Below are 19966 nucleotides of genomic sequence, written 5' to 3'. Positions count from 1 at the left end.
GTGGTCCTACTAACATGTCAGCTCTGACCTTGAGGGGCTTCAGCGATGGAAAAAAATGCTCAAAAATAAATAGACAGGTTTTGTAATCTGATTTTTATTTCTTCCTTGCCTAAAACGGGGGGTAAGTGCAATTTGTCAACCGCTTTCCTCTAAAAATCAACATATCACCAGTGGTATAGTACTTTATTTATTCAGTGATTGACTCACACTTTTGGCTGTTTGTGAATAAAGTACAGTACAAGTGCCCTTCCCATTCTCTCCTCTGCCATGTAATCTGCAAGCCTTTGTTTACCAAATGCATGAGGTCATGATAGAGACAGACTGCTCAAAAGAGCTTTGTTCAGGACTGGCTGGGTGGACTCCCTACAGCACTCATTCTGACGGGGAATCAACTGCAGGACTGCAGGTGAACATACCTGTTTATGAAACAAAGGCCCCCTGCGTGGAAGGTGGCAGAGGAAGAGCCGAATATGTCGGCACAGACCTTTTTGGGGAGGATCAGAGGACACGAGTTCATGTCCGTAATTGTCCAACATCTGCTCCTTTTTGCATCACTCCATTTCATGCGCAGGCAAGTGGACTCTGCTGTTGGAGTCAGTCCAGTCCGATGATGTTTAATCCTCGACAGCATCGCTGCCCGGGCTACACCCAATCCAACCTCTTGACCGAAAACTGCACTGATATCATGGCTGATCAGACTGCCCGTGCCAAAGAAAATCATCCATTTCATATTCACTTACTGATGGCTTGGTTTCTTTTCATTATCAGCTGGTGCCTTTGCTTGTTAAATGCAACTAGTCTCAGTTTTGTAATAACCTGGGCTGATGTACAATCAGTTTGCAAGATAAGCTTTATATGACCTATGAATATCTCTTTTTAGGTTCCATCTTCAAGGATTGCCAGAGATTCAGCTCTTTACTTAAAACCAAACATAAGATCCTATTTATGACGCTGCTCTCTGAACATCAACCTCAAATAAAGACGTGGACTAGAAGCTGTTAGTTATAGTCTATTTTTTTCCACATGCGGGGGAGCGGTGCTTATTAATAGTCATGGTCTGAGGGAACAGTTGTACTGTACTTACATAAGCACACAACTGTATATTTTACTGTCAGATTCTGATTGCAGGCTTGGCTTTTTCCTTTGAATTGATGCCTTCTGGTGCGTTTAACAGACATGACATAAACCTGCTGTTCTCGTTCTCTTTCTATTGTCATAGAGTAGTGGAAACTCTTGGCTCATTAACCCCACCGCAGAGTTTTCTCTGACAGCAACTCACCACGGCACTCTGGCACAGGAAAGCCAGAGAGGGGATGGAGTCATATACATGACATCATCTCTCAGGCATGTGCAAACGATCTCAAAAACTGGATCTGATTAGAGGGTGCATATGTACACCACCTAGAGTACCTCCCAAACCAAAACGCCCGTCCATCAGTCACTAAAAATACTCCTTGAATTTGAGATTTGGCCACAGCCAGCTTTGATTTTAGTTTTCAGTTTTAGATTAACATGCCGAGATTTTCATAAGCACATAAAACCAGACGGAATTGTGAATATGCACAAGACATCTACAATATAGTTGAGCTTTAAGTTTCATTATTCACCTTGGAAATAGTAGTTTGACCGAAAAAAAAATATATATATATATATATATATATATATCCACTTGCTTGAAATATACTGGAGCTCTCAGCCACATTTGGTGGCCTTATTCCGTGAGTGGAATGTACTCCTTTTGTCTACACCTGAGGAAAATCCATCTGCTGATGGAACTCAGTACATGAAGCTGAAAGCTATGAACATTTTCCAGAAGTGAACCTTGCGCTGAGAAATATTTTTTCCAATCTTGAATGAGGTTTTTTTTTTTATTTTATTAAAAGCTACTCATGGAAATTTAAGAGGAAATTGGGTCAATAATCTATGTCTTATTAATAGATGTGAAGGATTAATTTAAAGAAAAACCACAAAAAATGGAGCATAGACAGAGTATGTAAAAACATTTATTGTTGAGGATGTTTTATATTCAGCAGTGCGTTTTACCAGTCTTGTGGTTTTATAATAGTACATATTCCTTATGTTGAGTCTACACCTGGGTTTTGATTAAGGTACAAAAAAATCTCAGCAGTGAGTTCTGTAGATGTATATTTATTGTAAAATGCCATCTCAAATTGCAAACGCACACACACTTTTGAGATGGCATTTTACAATCAATATACATAGAATATTATGAATCACAGAATATTATTAACAAGCCCAAGCAGAGAAGCAATTTTCCATTTTAGCTGACTGTCCACCAGCAAAGCACAGTAATGTAAAAATGAAAAGGTTCAAGAGAAATACTAGCAAATATGGTCATGGAAGAAATACAGATATAAAACATACAACTCTTGTCCCAGGAATGTGAGGCTGTTAAGATGAAAAAACATTTTTGGTCGATAGAAACATGATGTTCACAAGTGATGACTTCATGCCAGCATATTGTTCCTATTACACATAAACAGTATATACAAGTTTCAAGTAACTCCTGAATTAGTCCTGTTATTCCCATCTCAAGCAGGTTAGTGTGCCTTGGGAAGTTCACTTTGAGGGACACATAGCATGTTGATATCTGTTACATAATGAATGACATGCCACTGTCTAGATGTCGCTGAAAGCCAAGTGAAAGAGTTTGTGTGAAGAAGTAGGAGAAATAAAATTGAAGATCTGTGCACAACCCTCCGGGAGGTGTTATTCATAGAAACATTTCTCAAGAAGTTGAAACCCGAGAAGCAAAACTGAGAAGTTTCACACAAACTGTTTGTCAACTCTTACTCACATCTCACTGCACTACTTGCTGAACATTTTTCTATGAATGACCCACAAAAAGGGATTTAATGGCATGGTAACATCTTAAAAAAAAAAAAATAAAGAAAAAAAAAGAGTCTATATCATTGTTTGTTAACCCACTACTCCCTTATCAGATCTGTACTGTGAGGAAGTGACTGTAGCTGACAAAGCCTAAACCTGAACCATTAACCACTGAGTCCAATATTGATACTTTAAGCACTGCATGTGTTAGTCTTTGGCATGGTTAAGCATCAGAGAAACCCAGTGTATTGAGCAGACATTTAGAACAATATTTGTGAGAGCAGATCAAAGCCTCTTCTGTCTAGAATGGAGTTAATATCCTGTTCCCACTTTCACTTGATCCGAAATATCAAAACCTCTCAATTTCCTGTTAAGAGATATTAGTGATTAGAATGGACCTAATCAGAATTTGAACTGTACCAAAACAACATCTTTAATTAGAATAAAACTGTAAAGCAGTATAGACATTATGCACTGAAACTTACAGTATTATATGAGGGGGCCAACAGCATGTTGTCTTTAGCAGACTTTCAAGTCAAGAATCCTCTTTTAGGCTGACAATAGTATAAGCCCATATCTATCTAAGACATTTCTTGCACACACCAACCATTGCACACACCAGCCCGACAGTCATGCTGGCTTTACAAGGCAACTCCAATAAACAAAACCTGCAAACCAAACTGCTCATGAAATGCACAACAGTGATCTCTGGTTATTACATGGTAACAGATGGTGGTACGGTTAGACAAGGTTTGCAGGCTAGTAGTCATACCCTCAGAGCTATTCCCATAGTTCTGATGACAAATTCTGCTGTTTCAGTACAGGAATTCCACTGGAGGCTTAAGCCTCGGTAGCAAACTATCATGGTAGAGGATACAGAATTTTCTCAGCGTTAGTTATTGTTTTTACAAAGCTGTTATTCTTGCTTCTGTTACTTGGTAATGTTCATGTTTATTTCACATGATTATAGCATAGTATAAAATGAAAAAAGCATGTAAAAAGTCTGGACAGACCGTATAAAGGCTCAAAAAAAAGGGAGCAGCTGAAATGAAATGACTAAAAACTAATGAGATTTACACCTTCAATAACAACATAATAATAAACAAAAGTATGAACATGTGTATAGGAGAGGGCAATTCCAGTTATTTCCCTTCTTCTCAGATGTATGTTCTGGTTGAGCGTGCCTTGCCCCACAGTTTGGCACAAGACTAAAGTTTCCACACAGTGAGATGAGACCAGGGCATTGGCTGAAATTATTCCACACAGTGAGATGAAAAAACAGGATTGGCTGGGAGACAGGTTGAGCTCCATTCCTACTGGTCCCCTTCCACTCGCTTCCTGCGGACTACAGAGGAAAAGTAGAGTGAAAAGGAGCCAAAAGCAAAAATCTTTCGCAAAATCAGCTGACTGACCATAAGAATGAACAACTGCAAACATGCAACACAACCTTCAACCTCCACAGGTCTGTTAGTTTATCATGAAAACACTATGTGAGTCATCAATAGCTATGTGGTCAAAGTTTACAGCTATTTCAACAGCGTGTGTCAGCATGTACAGAAAACAAGAAGCTAGATGTAGTCACTTTCAAAGCTGTAAGACCACACCGTGTCAATCTTCATACTGTTAATGCAGTGAATAGCTCCATTCAAACACAGTGAAAGAAATTGCTGTTATCCTGGATGCATTGACACACTTGGTGGCCACACCCATGCATCAGACCTGTGCTACCGCTGCTCTGACAGGAGGAGGAGCTAAAAGAGAGCAGAGGTTGTCACTGTGGACTGATACTACACGTGGTAAAGCCGGACAGACTGCTGAGATGTTTCGGATGGTTACGTCACCACAATTTGTCATGACGCACTCTCTCCCATATAAAGAGATACGACGTGGAGGGCAGTGCGATGGGCAGCAACTCACCCAGCTTTTTGCAACTTTAAACAAATCTCAAATTGTTGTGTATGTATGTATGTATGTGCAGTATGTGTGTGTTTCATACCCAGGTCGTTGTTCTTGGTGATAGCTGCGGCAGCTCTGGAGCGAGGTCCTTGCTGGGTGAAGTGGTAGCCAAACTTCACTATGCTGTTGTTCTCTTCCAACATTTTAGCTATCTCCATCTCTATAGTAGTACCCAGCTGCTGCCTCTGAAATACACACAAATATAGGTCAAGATCTGAACATCAGAGTCAGACCTACAGCAGAAAAGAAACCAGTGGATAAGTTTTAACATCTTTCCTACTTCTTGAAACGCTCAACTGGTCTTTTATGTTTTATTCAGGGAGTTGTTTGTGTTGTTTGGCATTTTCTTCAACTGCCCGGTGCATAACACAAACATATTATACTACTTTAGGCTGTGTGAAAGCACTCTATTTAAAGTGCAAAGACTTCCTCAGTCATCAGTTCCCTGTAATCACTTACAGCGATCCTGAATGATGACAGCAACATAAAAACAAGTGAACAAGGAGGAATAAAGAGAAAACTCTTTATTCTCATAATATCTAATTTCACAGGAATTTTGTGAACTTTCTAAAAGATTTTAAGATCCTGGTTTGCTAGTGGATGTATGTGTCACAAAGCATTTTGTACCTGGTTGTCTATCTTGATCTCTATGAGTGTATCATTGTCTCGCAACGCATCAACCAAAGCCTGGACCCCTGCCCCTGTAATAAAGTTCGACTCCAGGTTCAAACTTCGCAACGTCTTGTTCTCCCGCAGCATGTCACCGAACGCCTGGGACAAGGAAGAGGAAATAAGACATAAATATGGAGTTGTCGGGTGTGAACAAAGCAGTTTAAAGCTTGCTAATCGCTCCCTCTCACCACAGCGATTGGATCGTTACTCCGTGTTGCTGCCAAGCTGAACTTCTTGACGTTCGTGTTCTTCTCCATGGCTTTGGCGAAGTCCTTCAGGGTGGGAATGGGAATGTTCTGAAAAAAAAAAAAAAAACCCAACAGAGACGCACTGGCATTAGTCCAGGGATAGAAGAGCATATACACACTCTGAAAACTTGTGGTTCTGTGTACCTTAATGTTGTTGAGGTTGACCTCTGTTAGGGAGCTGTCGTTGCTTTTTATCCTCTGCAGGGTGTCCTCTACATTAGTGGGATTGGGGGGTTCATCAAACACTGGATTCATCTTCTCCCCTTTGATCACATCTACAAGAGAGACAGGCAGGAGTCAAGATATTGATCCTTTTGGGACTTCTGAATTAACAGAGTTAAATTCTATGATTGTACTTACTGTTGTAACCCTCTTTATTTCCAGTCCCATCATATGTCTGACTGCTAGTGACCAGCGTGTGAACACCCAGGATTGCTGCAAACAAAAGCAAACCCAGACTCAGTAGCTGTGGTGAGGAATAAGTGTGTACGCATGTTTTCCCCGGGGTTCAAATAGGCACCAGTAAGTGAATGAAGGGAAACCAGATCTACAGGCCATAGCAGACAAGTGGTTTTATTTTGCTCAGTGAGCCCTTTAATTCCCCCCATCAACACACAGAGTAAAGGATGGGGCCATGGGAAAGATAGCCAGAGTGAAAGGAGCTTGTGTTTTAAAGTCCGAGCATAGACAAGGCTCAGGCAGACCGAAAGTTTCTCACATCTGCATCACTGTTTGAACAGCTTCCTTTTCAAAGACACACTCATACAGAGTTATGTTTTTAAAGCCTTTTAACAATAACTTCTTAGTAGTTTTCCCCAAGGTATTTATTCATTCTTACCTGCTAGATCACACAGTTCTGTATCTGTGGCACTGGAGAGGGCTTCCTCTAATTCTGGATCGAGGGTTGTGACTTCTTCCTGGCATGCGTCTGTTGGTTTCTGCTTAGGAACAAATATTTTACCTACAGAGAAAGAAGGAAAGGAGATGAGAATTTAATTCCATTTCTAAACTCAAAGGAGATGATTCAGCCCTCGTAAAAATCTGCAGGCAATAAAGTACTTTAACATCAACATAGACAGAAGAAACGGGTACATGCAGGCCAGGTGAAGGGTTTAAGAGATGTTTCACAACCTCCCATTTCTATAAAACATTTCCAGCTGTTAACTGTCAGTTAATGTGACTCAATATTCTTCTACAGCCATTCCTACTGTATCTTCTTGCCTTGTGCCACAGTCATAAGACTGCATGACTGCCAACTGCTGTGTGATTGTGTGAGCGGGTGTGCCTAGAAGCAAATGGGCCCATTCCCAGATAAAGAGACTGTGTAATTAATATACATACATAGCGTTAATCAGGTCGTGTATCTCTAGCAACGACACATTTTACTTTTTTTCTTCGACATCAGACAACACACATCAGAGCAGGACTTTGAAATGGTCAACACTCTCCTTTATACTTGAGCTTTAATCTCTCATCCTCATTACATCCATCATTATATCCATTGTGATTGAATGCAGTTAAATTGATATAAAATTCACTAAAATTCTTGTTTAGGCCAGCATATAATAATGGTAATCTTTCTGACAAGGCGGTGAAGTGTGAACAACAACAATTTCCTTTTTAAATAAGTCTGGTCCTCCTGCTATTTTACACAGCCTTCCCTAACCATCAGTGATTCAGACTAGCTGAACTCTGACAACTGTGGTATTGCCATGGTAACCTATCTGAGCGAAGAAACGGAAGGAGCGAAGGAAGTCATGGAACAATGACTTGAGTCTAATCTAAACTTCACTGCTTGGGCAGCAAACACTTGCACTGAACAGAGAGACCATCCAGCGTCTCTATACGCCTGTCTCCTTAAACAAAAACACCCCAACAACAGCCCCCCCCCCCTTCCCTACTTCTAAGTCAGTAAAGGCTGTCAAATTGCTCAAACTGGTCCCTAGTGGGGGCTCTGGCACTTCCTGAAAGCCAGTAAACAGTAAATACAGTCATCAGGCAGCATCCTGTGCCAGTCCCTCTGGAGCGACATTTAGCCCCTCAGAAGCTAGGAATGACAGGGCCAAGGGACTGACAACCCCAAAGTCTTGTCATCTGTATGATCTCACAAGATCAAACATGCACATCAAGGAAAAGAAAATGAGGAAAACACATTGGGGTAAAACATTGTACAAATGTGGAGGGAAAACAGGAACGTCAGTTAAGCAACGTCTGTCTGTAACAGGAGTATCTGGAGGCTCAGACAGATTCAGAAAAGGCTGGGTTTTGACTGGACACTCATGATCCCAGGAGAAGCCTGAAAATATAGCCTCTTTGAAAATGTGCATTCCGTCCCATTAATTCAAAAAAGGCCATCATTTTTCCCCAATCAAGGCAGCAGATTTTGTGACGAGTCATTCATCACTGCCATTGGTCTGATGGAAACAATTAGACACAGAATACATCATCCTGGTGCTGTGCATGCTGATAGCAGTGCTGTATATTTTCTTTTCTTTCTTTTGTTGTTTTTAAAAACGAGATAATGGTATGGACCTTAAAAAATCATTCCAATTTATTCCTTGGAATTTATTTTTGAAATTCTGGAAATAATTTCTATGGTTTATGAACATTTTACTAATTGCTGAGTAGGACTGTCCCAATCAAGGTTTTCTGCCCCGATTCCAACCCGTCCTTTAATATTAAGTATCTGCCAATTCTGAGTCCGATCCAATAAGCAACAGAGAGTGTTGGCTAAAAACAAGAAGAGGCTAGCCTGAATAGTTTTGTACAATTGCAAGGAGGGGAGGATAGATTAAAGATTCGTTAATAACTGAGTTTAGTGAATTCTACAAATTCTAACACCCTCTCTGTCTGAACAGAGGTTTACATGCTCTAATTTTCACTCAATTCTTGCACTGTAGGTTGTCATAAAGGAGAGCAGTGCTGCAACGCTAGCAGGCTAGAGGTGGGCAAAACAAGGTAGAATATATTAAAGAAATGATGAGATTTTGATCTGCTTTATTTCAGCCAGTACTAGTCAATTAAAATATGCCCAGATTGGCACCCAATCCTGATCTTTAGGATTGGTTTCACATCTCTAATGATAAGGTCTGGGAATCCATTCACATCTCTTCAACAAAGTCAGACGAGGCAAGAGAGATAAGCATTAAGAAAATCAAACAGGCCGTAAAAAAGCAGTTAAAGCAAATTAACATTTTTGGAGGTATAACTGAAATTGAGCACAACCAAATGGTGGTAATAATCCCCAACTGCACAGGATTACTGCGACCGCACAGGGATGGATGTTTCAAATGAACTTTTGGCTTTTGTTCATTCTACCAAATAAATTTGGCTCACTTGTATGTAGGGCTGCAACTAATGGTTATGTTCATTATGGATTAATCAGCCAATTATTTAATCGATTAACCGAGTCATTGTTTAATCTTTAAAATGTCAAAAAATAAATGGGAAAAATGCTTGTAAGAATTTCCCACGTGACTATAGCTCAAGATGACATCTTTAAACATCTTGTCTTGTCCAACCAACAGTCAAAAAATTTAAAGATATTCATTTTACTTTCATGCACAACAAAAAAATGCATCAATCTTCAGCTGGATCTGCTAAATGTGTTTGGCTTTTCTGCCAAAAAAAATGACCCTAAAGGATTATTCGATTATCATTCGATTATGTTTCTCTGATCAACGAATGGATTAATCGACTAATGCACTACTTGTGGGTTTGTTCACCACATTACAGCAATTGTCTTGGTGAGGGAACGACAGAAACAGAACAAAAATGACAAAGATATGATGTATTAAACCAGAATAATCCTTTAAACTAAACTATTACTAAATCTTGAGCAGTAAATTTGCAGTACCTGATTTATCGCCTGTGCAGTATTAGTTCCCTGTTACATAGAGCCGCTTATTGGCAAATGCCAATGCCTCAGTTGTGAAAGAAGCAAACTGAACACTGGAGTCATGCGGTACAGACCTCATGTGCTTGTGTTTTCACTGGTGCAACAGCCACACCCTTCACTGTAACCTCAACAAAAATGATGTTCATCAGACTCCAGTGGAAGCATGCCTTGAATGCTCCAATTAGTATAACAAGTAATAAATATTCCTTTACTCCCACACATGACTAACTGTGCCCAATTTAAACCTCAACCGAACCCCACTGAACATGCCACCAATAAGTGTGCAACTCTAAAATACAATTATAATGCACATTTTCCTTTTCAACATTTAATCAACCTCAACCACTATCCAGCCAGAACTTCACAATGTTAATAATGTTGACAAACCTCGAAGGAAATCAACGACAAACAGAAGGAATGGACAATCAGAAAATATGGATTACAGAAAAGCAATAAGGACTGATTTTTTACAAAGTAATTACATTTAAGTGGTTAAAAGGGAGCATTGGTTGCCATGGCATTTAAGCAGGCTGTTTTCCTCTGAAATTATGTGCGTTACTGAAAGGAGACACGCACACTCATGACCACATTATTTATCAGCAGGGGGTGAGTATAACAAGGGGAAGAGAACCAGCTACATTCCACAGAACCACCAGAGTGATTTGAGTTTTCCATGTTGTCATAGGGTGTGCACACCAGCATGGCTGCACACATACATACACACTCACGGGGATCATAATTTCTAACAGGCCAGGGTTGGGTCAGGGGGAAGATGTCAGTTCCATATTTCCTTTCCAGAGAGGGAGTAACGTTAGGACTCCAACAAAAGGAATTCCTCTGGAAAAGAATTTCTACCCAGTCATTTTTCTACTCTACTTACTTACTACTCTGTTTTTTTCTGTCATGCTGTCAGATAAAGCATCTCATTTTTCTCTCTTCTAGAAAGTGACTACCACAGGTATGTCTTAAGACCTGTTTGAATGGACCTGGTTTCTCTCGAGAAAGTCAGATTATTTCAGTTTTAACACTGATTCCATCTGGATCAGCAGTGACTTATTTAATCTTTTCGTGTAAAAAATAAAAATCCTGCCAAAAACAACAACTGGGTTGTGATACCATCTGAAAATTACATTCCCCTTTGGGTAGACAACTCCATGAAGTCTGGTGTAAAGATGATGCATCCCACATTCAATACCTTGTGTCCTTTCACTCCTTCAATACCAACACTAAAGGCTCAGTTGCCTGCTAAAAAGCCTCATTAAATAACTCAGTAAGTATTACATACATCCACTTCCAATGGCTGTAAAATTAATAATTATTTTTGTGACATTTGGACTTTTTGTAAGACATAGGACAGAGGTCCACAGCTGGACAGTATGCATCTTCAATCAATGAAAAAAGTCAAAACAAACAGACAAAGAAATCTGTCAATTTGAGAAATCACTCCCATTCAAACAAGGCTTTAGGCTCAGATTCACATAGAATCTTCTGAGAAAAAAAACAAACAAAAAAAAAAAAAACACAACCTGAGCCTCACCCTTAAGCACATCAAGTCAAGCCTTACTGACCTTTTGACCCTGAACTGATAAAAAAATAAATATACCAACTAAGATTTATAAATAGATTAATTCAAGGCATCTAATCCTAACCTCATCTACTCCTTTGACACTCCCTACCTCCTATCCCCTGTTACAAACACCCCTCCCCCCACACTGCTGTATGTTGCATAAGAGCAGACATGCATTAATAATACCCGCAAAGACGGCAGAACAGTACTTACTGCTGTGTATTAACAGTACTGCTAACACAGACACAGGCATACACAGACACGCCTTGCTTCTCCTTCCCCTGAGAAATACAGTATTAACATGTGGTAGCACCAGATTACTGATTTTATTTATGTTAGACATGGTATGCTAAATATATCATCATTACTGGAATTTGCTGAGCTTTTTTGTGATCATTTCAACTGCAATACTTGACCATTGTAACTTTTTTTCCAATTGCAAATCATGTTCTTCATATGCGTTGATCTCTACTTTACCTGTAAGGACTGAGGTTAATTTCAAGTCAAACTGCACTGCAACAACTCAACTAAATGCATGTCATATCAAGTCCATTTTATTTATATAACCCCAAATCACAAATTTGCGTTAAAAACACTTCGACCTCAGTTTAGATAAGGAAAAACTCTCTATAAACTCTAATGACGGGTTCAGACTACACAATATGTCTAACTGATTAGATGGCCAATGTGTCAAATTAGGTGATTATAGTCATAAATTCTTGCTGTGACTTGGCCAAGAGATGTGACAGACTATGCGTTGTTCATCGACGAAACACAGCTTGCCGTCTGCCACGGCCGGCATGATGTCATCAGAAGGAGGTGCTACAGACCAGCTTCCAGGAAGAAGAATGCAGGATTGAGTCCGAAGCGGCGCATATGATAATGGCTGTCTTGTGTTCCAAGCACACAGTAAAAATGCAGAGGTGTGGTTGCCATAGCTCCACAAACCTTTCATCTGTTTCACAGTTCCACTTATGCTATGTTTACATATGTGCACTGAAGAGCGCTCTGTGCTCCTTTTTGACACGCTAGTCTCCGTGGACCTCCAGAGGCGTCCCAGATGCAGCATCGGTTGCCGTCCACCATGATACACTAAATGAGACAAAATTATCAATTGTCGTGTCCTACGCCCTTTTTTAGTCCAGACGCCGTACGTCAGTCGGGTCAGGCAGTTATTAGCTTTTATATTGTGTAGTCTGAACCCGGAAATAAAAGGGAGGGAAAAGAAGAAACCTCAGGAAGAGGAACGGTTCTTCATGGAGATGAGTAATCATTCAAATACTTTAAAACTTACAGATCCTTAGCATCCATCAATGATTTTAAGTCGATGCTGGTTTTTAAGTCTCTAAATATTCATGTAGAAATGACCTGCTTTTCACACACACACACACACACACACACACACACACACACACACACACACACACACACACACACACACACACACACAAACACACACAAACACACACAAACACACCTTTTTTCTCTCCAGTGAAGGGGACTACATCCTCTCTGTCCTTGTACTCCATGGCTTCCTTCTCCAGGTATTTGAGCAAACGATCCCTGTCAAATGGTCCTGTGGCATTCTTGGATGTCTGGTCCTTCTGACGTAAACCGGCTGGGAGAAGAGCATTCTGGGGAGAGGAAACAAGGAGACACATTAGACCTGTCAACTGATGAAGAATGCAGTACACTCACTATAGACCTGAAATCTTCTATCCATAGACTGGTAAACTGGTAAAAACTAAATTATGTTTTTAAGCTGTAAATGTATCTGTCTGCCTTCAGAAAAACTATGTGTTCAATTATGTGATCATTTCTGCAACTGAATCATGCATTAAAAAATAAAAGGGAGAAATTTTTCAGTGCACTGCCCCCACACCTGCTAGTAGTATCAGAGTATCTCTTTAAAGGTATTTTCATCACTGTAACATCAAATGAAGACAAGCAGCTTGTTCTGCTCTTAAAGCATATTTTACAATTATGTAGCAGGCAGAAACAGGCAGAAAATGCTGCCTACTCCAAACTAAATATTTGGCATGTTTACAAACTTCTGTCAGATAGAGCGCTGAAAGCAAATGCCAGTATATTCCATGCACCGTCAGGTCTGTGAGGTGGTTGTCATCAGTGCCAGATTTAGGAGCTTTTGTTTCACGTGGAAAATAGACACGAATTAAAAGTTCCTCAAAACAGGAAGTAAACATACTCTGATCTAGTTTAACTTGATGCATATAAACCAAAATCTCATGACTTTAAAGACTTGCATAAAAAAACAACTTATTATGGACCATTTGTTTTAGGTGACTGAAAACCTGGGGGAGGTGAAAAAGGATGCGTGACAATTTATAATTTGTGCACACTGCCACTATTGCAATCAAGAAGCTGCTTTTTGTGAGCACACCAAATTTTACCTGACAATGAGATCCAGAAATCATATTTTCCCTCTGCAGCTGACAGTTTCCTGTGTACCCGGTGTGATCACCATGCAGGGGGATTTCTCTCACTCCATTTAGATGGAATTTAAAAAAAAAAAAAAAAAAAAAACATCCAGGGGCCCGAAAGGGATTTCATTATACTCTACAGCTCTACTCACAAATAATTACACAAAACATTTGGCAGCCCGCTGGCAGGGTTTGCAACCCAGACTCCCCCTTTAATTTATTTTCCCAACCATAGGGGCTACAGACTGGAAGCGGTGCAGTTGCAAAAATTCATCCTTGAATTTTAATTTGGATGGATTTGAAGTTCATTGCATGCAGGAAGTTTAACTGTGATGACATGGTATAATGTGTTTTTTTGGTGGATTCCCTTTCCCTTAATCTGCTTCAGCGATGTCCGCTGTCTACCATTCACAGACTATGATACCAGTGACTTACTACAACCCTGACAAGTGGCATAAACGTGTTAGTACCAGGTAAAACTAGGTGTAATTTTTTTTAATATTTTGCAAACTGGGGCATGTCTAAGATTGCAGCAGTGTCCCTTATTTGAGAAAATGAATTATGGCTGAAAAGGATTTTATGAGCGTAGTGCATAAAATGCAGGAATTGTTTTTCATTTTTAAATTGGCCATTTCCCAATAAATCCCTTTGCCACAGGAACTCCCTCCCACTTAAGAGCCCTGGAGCTCCTCCAACCCTCACCGGGCCCTGACCTCAGGATCCATCTCCTCGAGGGCTGTCTCCAGCTGTTTGAGCTCCTCCGCTGATAGTTTGTTGAGGATTTCATCTTCGTCGAGATCCTTGTACTTGTCCAGGTCCTTCTTGTACGACAACGCCATGGTGCCAGCTATAGTTCGCTAAGCAACACTGAGCAGCAGACCACAGCCACACTGTTCCTTCTTGGGCTCACTGCTCCAGACCACGGAGAGGCTACCTAAGAAAAATATTGGGAACAAACACAAATAAAAATTTATGAGGATTCCTTTTACTTTAGCTGACTAAAACAATGTAATCTTGTAAACAGAGATAAGCATTGTGTATCTCATCCCTGTGAAACAATAGTTGATCACAGCTGGGCTGGATAATGAAGCCTTGCAATGATGCAGCACACAAACACAGCTGGAACAAAGGAAGAACTTTCTCACACTTGGACAAATCATCTGATCATGAGAATCACCAGCATCTCCTTGTGAACACCGACTTTGTGCTAATTTAGAAAACATTATCATCTTAAAGGATGAAACCAAAGAAGCCTATTCTAGTAGATGTGAAAATGCATGACTATATTTTTCTTTTTTGGACTAAGGGCCCGACAAAACAAACAAACTGTAACACGGGCAGGAAATGCAGTAAACTCTAAGTACATTTATAAGAACATAACAACACAGTTAGATTAAATAAAGCTCAGATAAGTAAATGAGTTAGGGAGTGAGGGTGCATCCTGTCAAACAAAATGAAGAGGCTCTTCAGCACTTTTCAGCACCCTCTCCCACGCCATAGTCCACACACAAAATGACCTCGTGATGTCCCTGCAGGACTTCACAGATGGTCTTAGTCCTAATCACTCACACACAAGTTTCAGTTTAACCGTATACACATTTAAACTGAAACTTGTACTTGCCCAAATACTTGGCTCATGCTTTAGTCAAAAAAGTTCTTTTTCAAGGTGACTAAAATTGTGTTTGTGTATATACAGAATAAGTACAAGTACTTAATTGCAGCTGCTACCTGTAAATGCACTAGACTACAAAGAAATATTCCATCAACCCAACTCATTAATGTCAATTGTAAAATACAGCACGAAATCTAAACTCTGTGACAGCAGAAGAAAAAACCCTGTGTTTCAACTCTGTGGTTTAGCCAAGGATTCTTTAAACATTTAGTGCCATTTCCCCGGAGCTGCCTGAGTGATTTCTCCAGTTCAGAAGAACTCCCTGAAGAGTCTGACACAGTGTGTGTCTCTCGTACTGTTCATTCCTTCGTCTCCACAAACCAGGCTCTGTCCTGGGCTAATTCTGCCCTCACCTCATCCATTAGACCTCTACAACTACCCTCATCTTCTCTGATTCGATTATGAGAGTCATGGCAGAGGCATTCGCAACCCTGAGTTCCAGCAGATGAAGCTGGGATAAAATGTCAACACTGATGGCTTTAATCAAAGCGTATAAATATGATATACAATAATAATCTCACCCTAATGTTCTGCTTCGATATGATATACAATAATAATCTCACCCTAATGTTCTGCTATACAGCAGTTTAATCAGAGCCTGGAAAACAGAGTCAGTACAGTGATGTCTAGTAAAGTGCTACTGCCAAATATTATCAGAGCTACTGATGTGAAGCCAATGGCACTGCAGTGAAGCTAAGCTAAGGATGGTAGGCAAGTAAGGTGGTGCAACGATCTAATTGGCTATTAAAATCTGGCCCAAATCAGAGTGGCAGGCTGTAAAATAATGTAAATAAAAAATTGAATTTATATAGCCTTACAGAAGAAAATCCTAGAAATTACATAATGCTGAAATCAATTCAGAAATCATTATTTTTGAAGAACCATGGACACACAACACTACACTAGAGAACCGACATATATCCAAATAAGTTTTAACTTTAACATTACATCTGACAGATTAAATCTCATGCATCCAAATAATATGAAAACAGTTCTGCGTGATGCAAACAATACAGTAGTTTTTCGTGCTGAGTTCATGGAACAGCACCAGGATTTGTTTCTCATTATATCATTACAAAACTTTTGCTGGCTATTTTCTGAAAAGGGGTGTTTTGTTCATCTTTTATAATCAACAATGAAATGTCCCAAGACACAAAAAACATATTGCGTTTTTTACTGTAATCATGAGTATATTTTGCCTTTACAGCTTGCCAGATTTCCAGAATCTAAAAAACATGTTTGATCCTTTCTGCCAAAAAGCCTCATGTCCAGACCTAACTCTTGTCATTTACTTTTGCACAATTCAAATCTTTGCTAGCCAGTGTGAGTATGAGTATGAGTTATGACTGAATGGTCCCAATTTTGGTTAAATCACCCAGTTAAATTCTGAGATGTGCAGAATGCAATGATGTGGTGACATTTCTGGCCGGGATCTAGAAAAAGCAGAGATGCTAGAGCCAGGGATAAGCGTAAGTCACACAAGTGCACACACATACACACACATACAAACGCACATATAATGCTCTTATGATAAGATCAGCTCAAAATAACACGGTTTACCATATTATCTACTTCCTCAAAACCACTATCCACTTGACTGACATATATTTCAAGACATTTAAAACAGCAACCACCGTTCACAGTGAAGCCCAGTACTATAGAGTGTGCAGACAGAAGAGTAATGGAGCATGCAGACAGGGATAATGATGGCCATGGGTGGGCTCAGGCAGAGGTGGAGACACAGAGAGGATCCATTAGTCCAATCTGATTGATTCCTTTCTCCTTCTCAACTCTGCTAATCCCTCAAGACAACAACAGATGGCTCAAAGCCAGTAATACTGCAAACCTGTCTGCATTCTATACTCACATTGAGCTTTCCTTGACTGACCTGTACACTCAGGCTACTGTTGGGCACATAAACGTGCTACTGAGGATTGCACAGGGACAGAGCCACATATATCACAATTTAAGTTCACCACGCAGGCTAGACGTTTTGTGATTTATTTCTTCCCCTGAATGCAATAACCAGTCTGAAGGGACAAGTGATAAAAACTTGACTGAATTAAGCAAGGCTATAAGATGTATTACCACATTTACGAAGTTAAACCCACCTTAATAGAAAAAGGCACTCATGTTCTGTATGTGTGCATAAGAGACCAAGTTCTGTTTATAATTCGGTAATAGAAAAGACACAGACAAATTTTAAGATTATTTGGGCCATTAAGTATGTAAGTACACCATGCCAGGTATGGCTTATATTATAGAACTCTTAACAGCTTAAAAAAAAAAAAAAAACTCTGTCAAGTATAATTCTTGCAATCAATATCCAGGTTGCCTGTGCTACTTTAGATCTCAGAGGCAGAAGCTGTATGAACAGAAGTTTACAGCTCTGTGATGAACAGGAAGTAATGACTGGTTATTACATTATTATAGAACGCCCCAACAGAGCAAAAATGACTATAGTTAGAATGACCCAGCTCTACTACCCATGGGATAAGAGTCTGCACTTCCTCCTCCCACCTACTCTTCTCCAGTTTTATTATCTAACATTCTGTCTCTCCAGGCTGTTGTTACTCAGTTCTCCTCTATCCTTTCCATGTTCAGCCTACTAAGGCGCCTGCAAGTGTCAGAAATGATGGAAAACACATGGAATAGGTGGCAACGGAGGGTTTGATCATGCTATCACTAGGATATATTCACTCCTATACACAAAACAAGTAAAATAGTAAGAAGATATAGGTGTCAGGAGAATAAAAAGTGTTTAAATAGTTATGGTACTGATGTTTGACCATGTATCAGTGAATGCCGACCAGGCTTTTTTTTTTATTAGACCCACAGTGATTGTTATTTTTCCACTTTAACAGTCAGTAAAAACCATATGTCGGAAAAAGAAAACAACCAACATTTATGTTGTTCATTCACTCAGTTGTTCTTCTCTTGTACAGACCTGGCAAGGGCAAGGCAGGAAGTAGGGTGTTTTCTCAAACAAACACACATGATTTGTATACTCCCCTGTTCTAGCCACACACTCCAGACACACACTCAATTATTATATAATGAGAACAGATTTCAGGGAGTGCCCTGCCTTTCAGCTCAGCAAAGACTTGCAAGGGCTAGAGTATGAATAATATAGGTTCAAGAAAGATTGCACCTTCCGCGCCTTTGTGAAGACTAATAACAGCCACTATTCACTATTGTGGCTGCATTACACCAAGGGTGAAACTAGGCCCCTACGTCCAGGTTTCACTGGTGAAAAGGTATGCAGGTTAAACAAATCCTATCTGAGGAGCCCGTTTATCTGCACTTTATCACACTGTACCGCAAAGGGTGGTACGACGGGAGGCATCAGCAAAAAAAATGCCTTGTCAGCCTCATCACGGCATTCCACTCGGTTACAATACCTGCTTCACAGCTTCAGGAAGGCCACCTGCCTTCAGGCTAAAAAGGAAAACCACATTTCCCTGAGCAGACGTCCTCCTTAGGGCTTGGACCACACCCTTCATTCAACATTGAGCCCTGCTGGTCAAGTTACCATTGTGAACACACACGCACATAAGCACTCCTATTAGCTCTCGAGCAAAAGAGTGTGTCACTGGACTCATTGACCTCCCACCTAGCTAATGCGTGGTACTGTTGTTGAAGCCACAGGCTTTCCCGAACCCTCCCCACTGTCCTTAAAAATACTGCAACTCATATCCTACCCAGACAGACAGAGACAGATACCTGAATCATTAGATGACACTTGGTGCTGCCATAAAACACGAGGAAATCATATCGCATTAATAGCCTTACCTACATCAAGTAAGTTACTGGTGTTCACTTGGCTGCCTCCTCCCCCTCCTGTAGACACAGTGGGCGACTAAACGACGTTAGCTGACATGTTCTTGACATATTTAGGATTTTCACGCTGACAGTTGACATGTTGATCCTGATTATCATTGCCCAGCTGAAGTCGCCACACATTAGCTGACAAACAGTTAAAGCCAAACCAAGCCGTTAATGGGACGCCTACTTTGGTAACTTAGCTACATTTGTCGGATGCAGCGAGACCATGCGAAGTGGCCCGATTGGATGTGGCTAGCTGCTAACAGGCTAGCCTCTGCAGTTGAGTCAAGTTACTAGCCGTTTGGCTAAACAGCTACGGAGCGCATATGCAAGTGACAGTGTGTAAAACAGTATGGCTAGCACGCTGACTGAATTCCAAAACCTCCGAGCTTTCTAGTTCCTTACCTGAGGGTAACGGGACCTAGCGGGAGAATCTCCAACTAAGACCAGTCTTTCAAATGAATACGATATCTGCAGCGTTTGATTTCTCACTCAGCCCAAGGGCGGCAACACAGGAAGACAGCAACGGAACATTCTGTGAGTGACATCTGATTGAGCCAATAGACAAAGACTCTGCCTGGTGTGACCCAATGGCGTAAATTAGCCCGCCCTCTTCATCTAGGAGAACCAATAAGATGAGAGACGGGAAGGAAAATAAAATGAAATGAAATAAAATCAAATCAAATCAAATCAAAAAAAAAAAAAAGAAAAGAAGAAAAAAGAAAAGAACAGAACAGAAACTGTCATCATCCATGAAAAAAGCATTAACTGTATCCTTTGAACCAGGGCTGAAAATCTGAAAATGATTGCCTCACTACTCATTATGATAAAGTTGTA

At 40.3% G+C, this 19966-nt stretch overlaps 1 protein-coding gene across 1 annotated transcript; it reads right to left on the bottom strand.

The window, feature by feature from the left end:
• Positions 1–1993: 1993 nt before the first annotated feature.
• tmod2 (tropomodulin 2) lies at positions 1994–19661 on the bottom strand. Its single transcript, XM_040131381.1, has 10 exons — positions 19535–19661; positions 14346–14566; positions 12669–12825; positions 6565–6687; positions 6087–6161; positions 5871–6001; positions 5667–5774; positions 5434–5577; positions 4847–4991; positions 1994–4195 (listed from the first exon to the last, which is right to left on the bottom strand). Exons 2-10 carry the CDS (start codon positions 14469–14471, stop codon positions 4164–4166), a joined length of 1041 nt encoding a protein of 346 aa, XP_039987315.1. The 5' UTR covers positions 14472–14566; positions 19535–19661; the 3' UTR covers positions 1994–4163.
• Between the last annotated feature and the right edge of the window lie 305 nt (positions 19662–19966).

Source organism: Xiphias gladius, chromosome 1 (genome assembly GCF_016859285.1).
Source record: "Xiphias gladius isolate SHS-SW01 ecotype Sanya breed wild chromosome 1, ASM1685928v1, whole genome shotgun sequence".
Taxonomy (NCBI): Eukaryota; Metazoa; Chordata; class Actinopteri; order Istiophoriformes; family Xiphiidae; genus Xiphias; species Xiphias gladius.
Note: the sequence above shows the minus strand (reverse complement) of the source record. Positions and strands in the feature narration are given on the sequence as shown.

Coding starts and splice junctions, on each gene's coding strand:
- tmod2 (XM_040131381.1), bottom strand. CDS start 14,471: ATGGCGTTGTCGTACAAGAAGGACCTGGACAAGTACAAGGATCTCGAC. Junction 4,992..5,433: donor AGATCAAGATAGACAACCAG/GTACAAAATGCT, acceptor TGTGTATTTCAG/AGGCAGCAGCTGGGTACTAC. Junction 4,196..4,846: donor CACCAAGAACAACGACCTGG/GTATGAAACACA, acceptor TTTCCTCTGTAG/TCCGCAGGAAGCGAGTGGAA.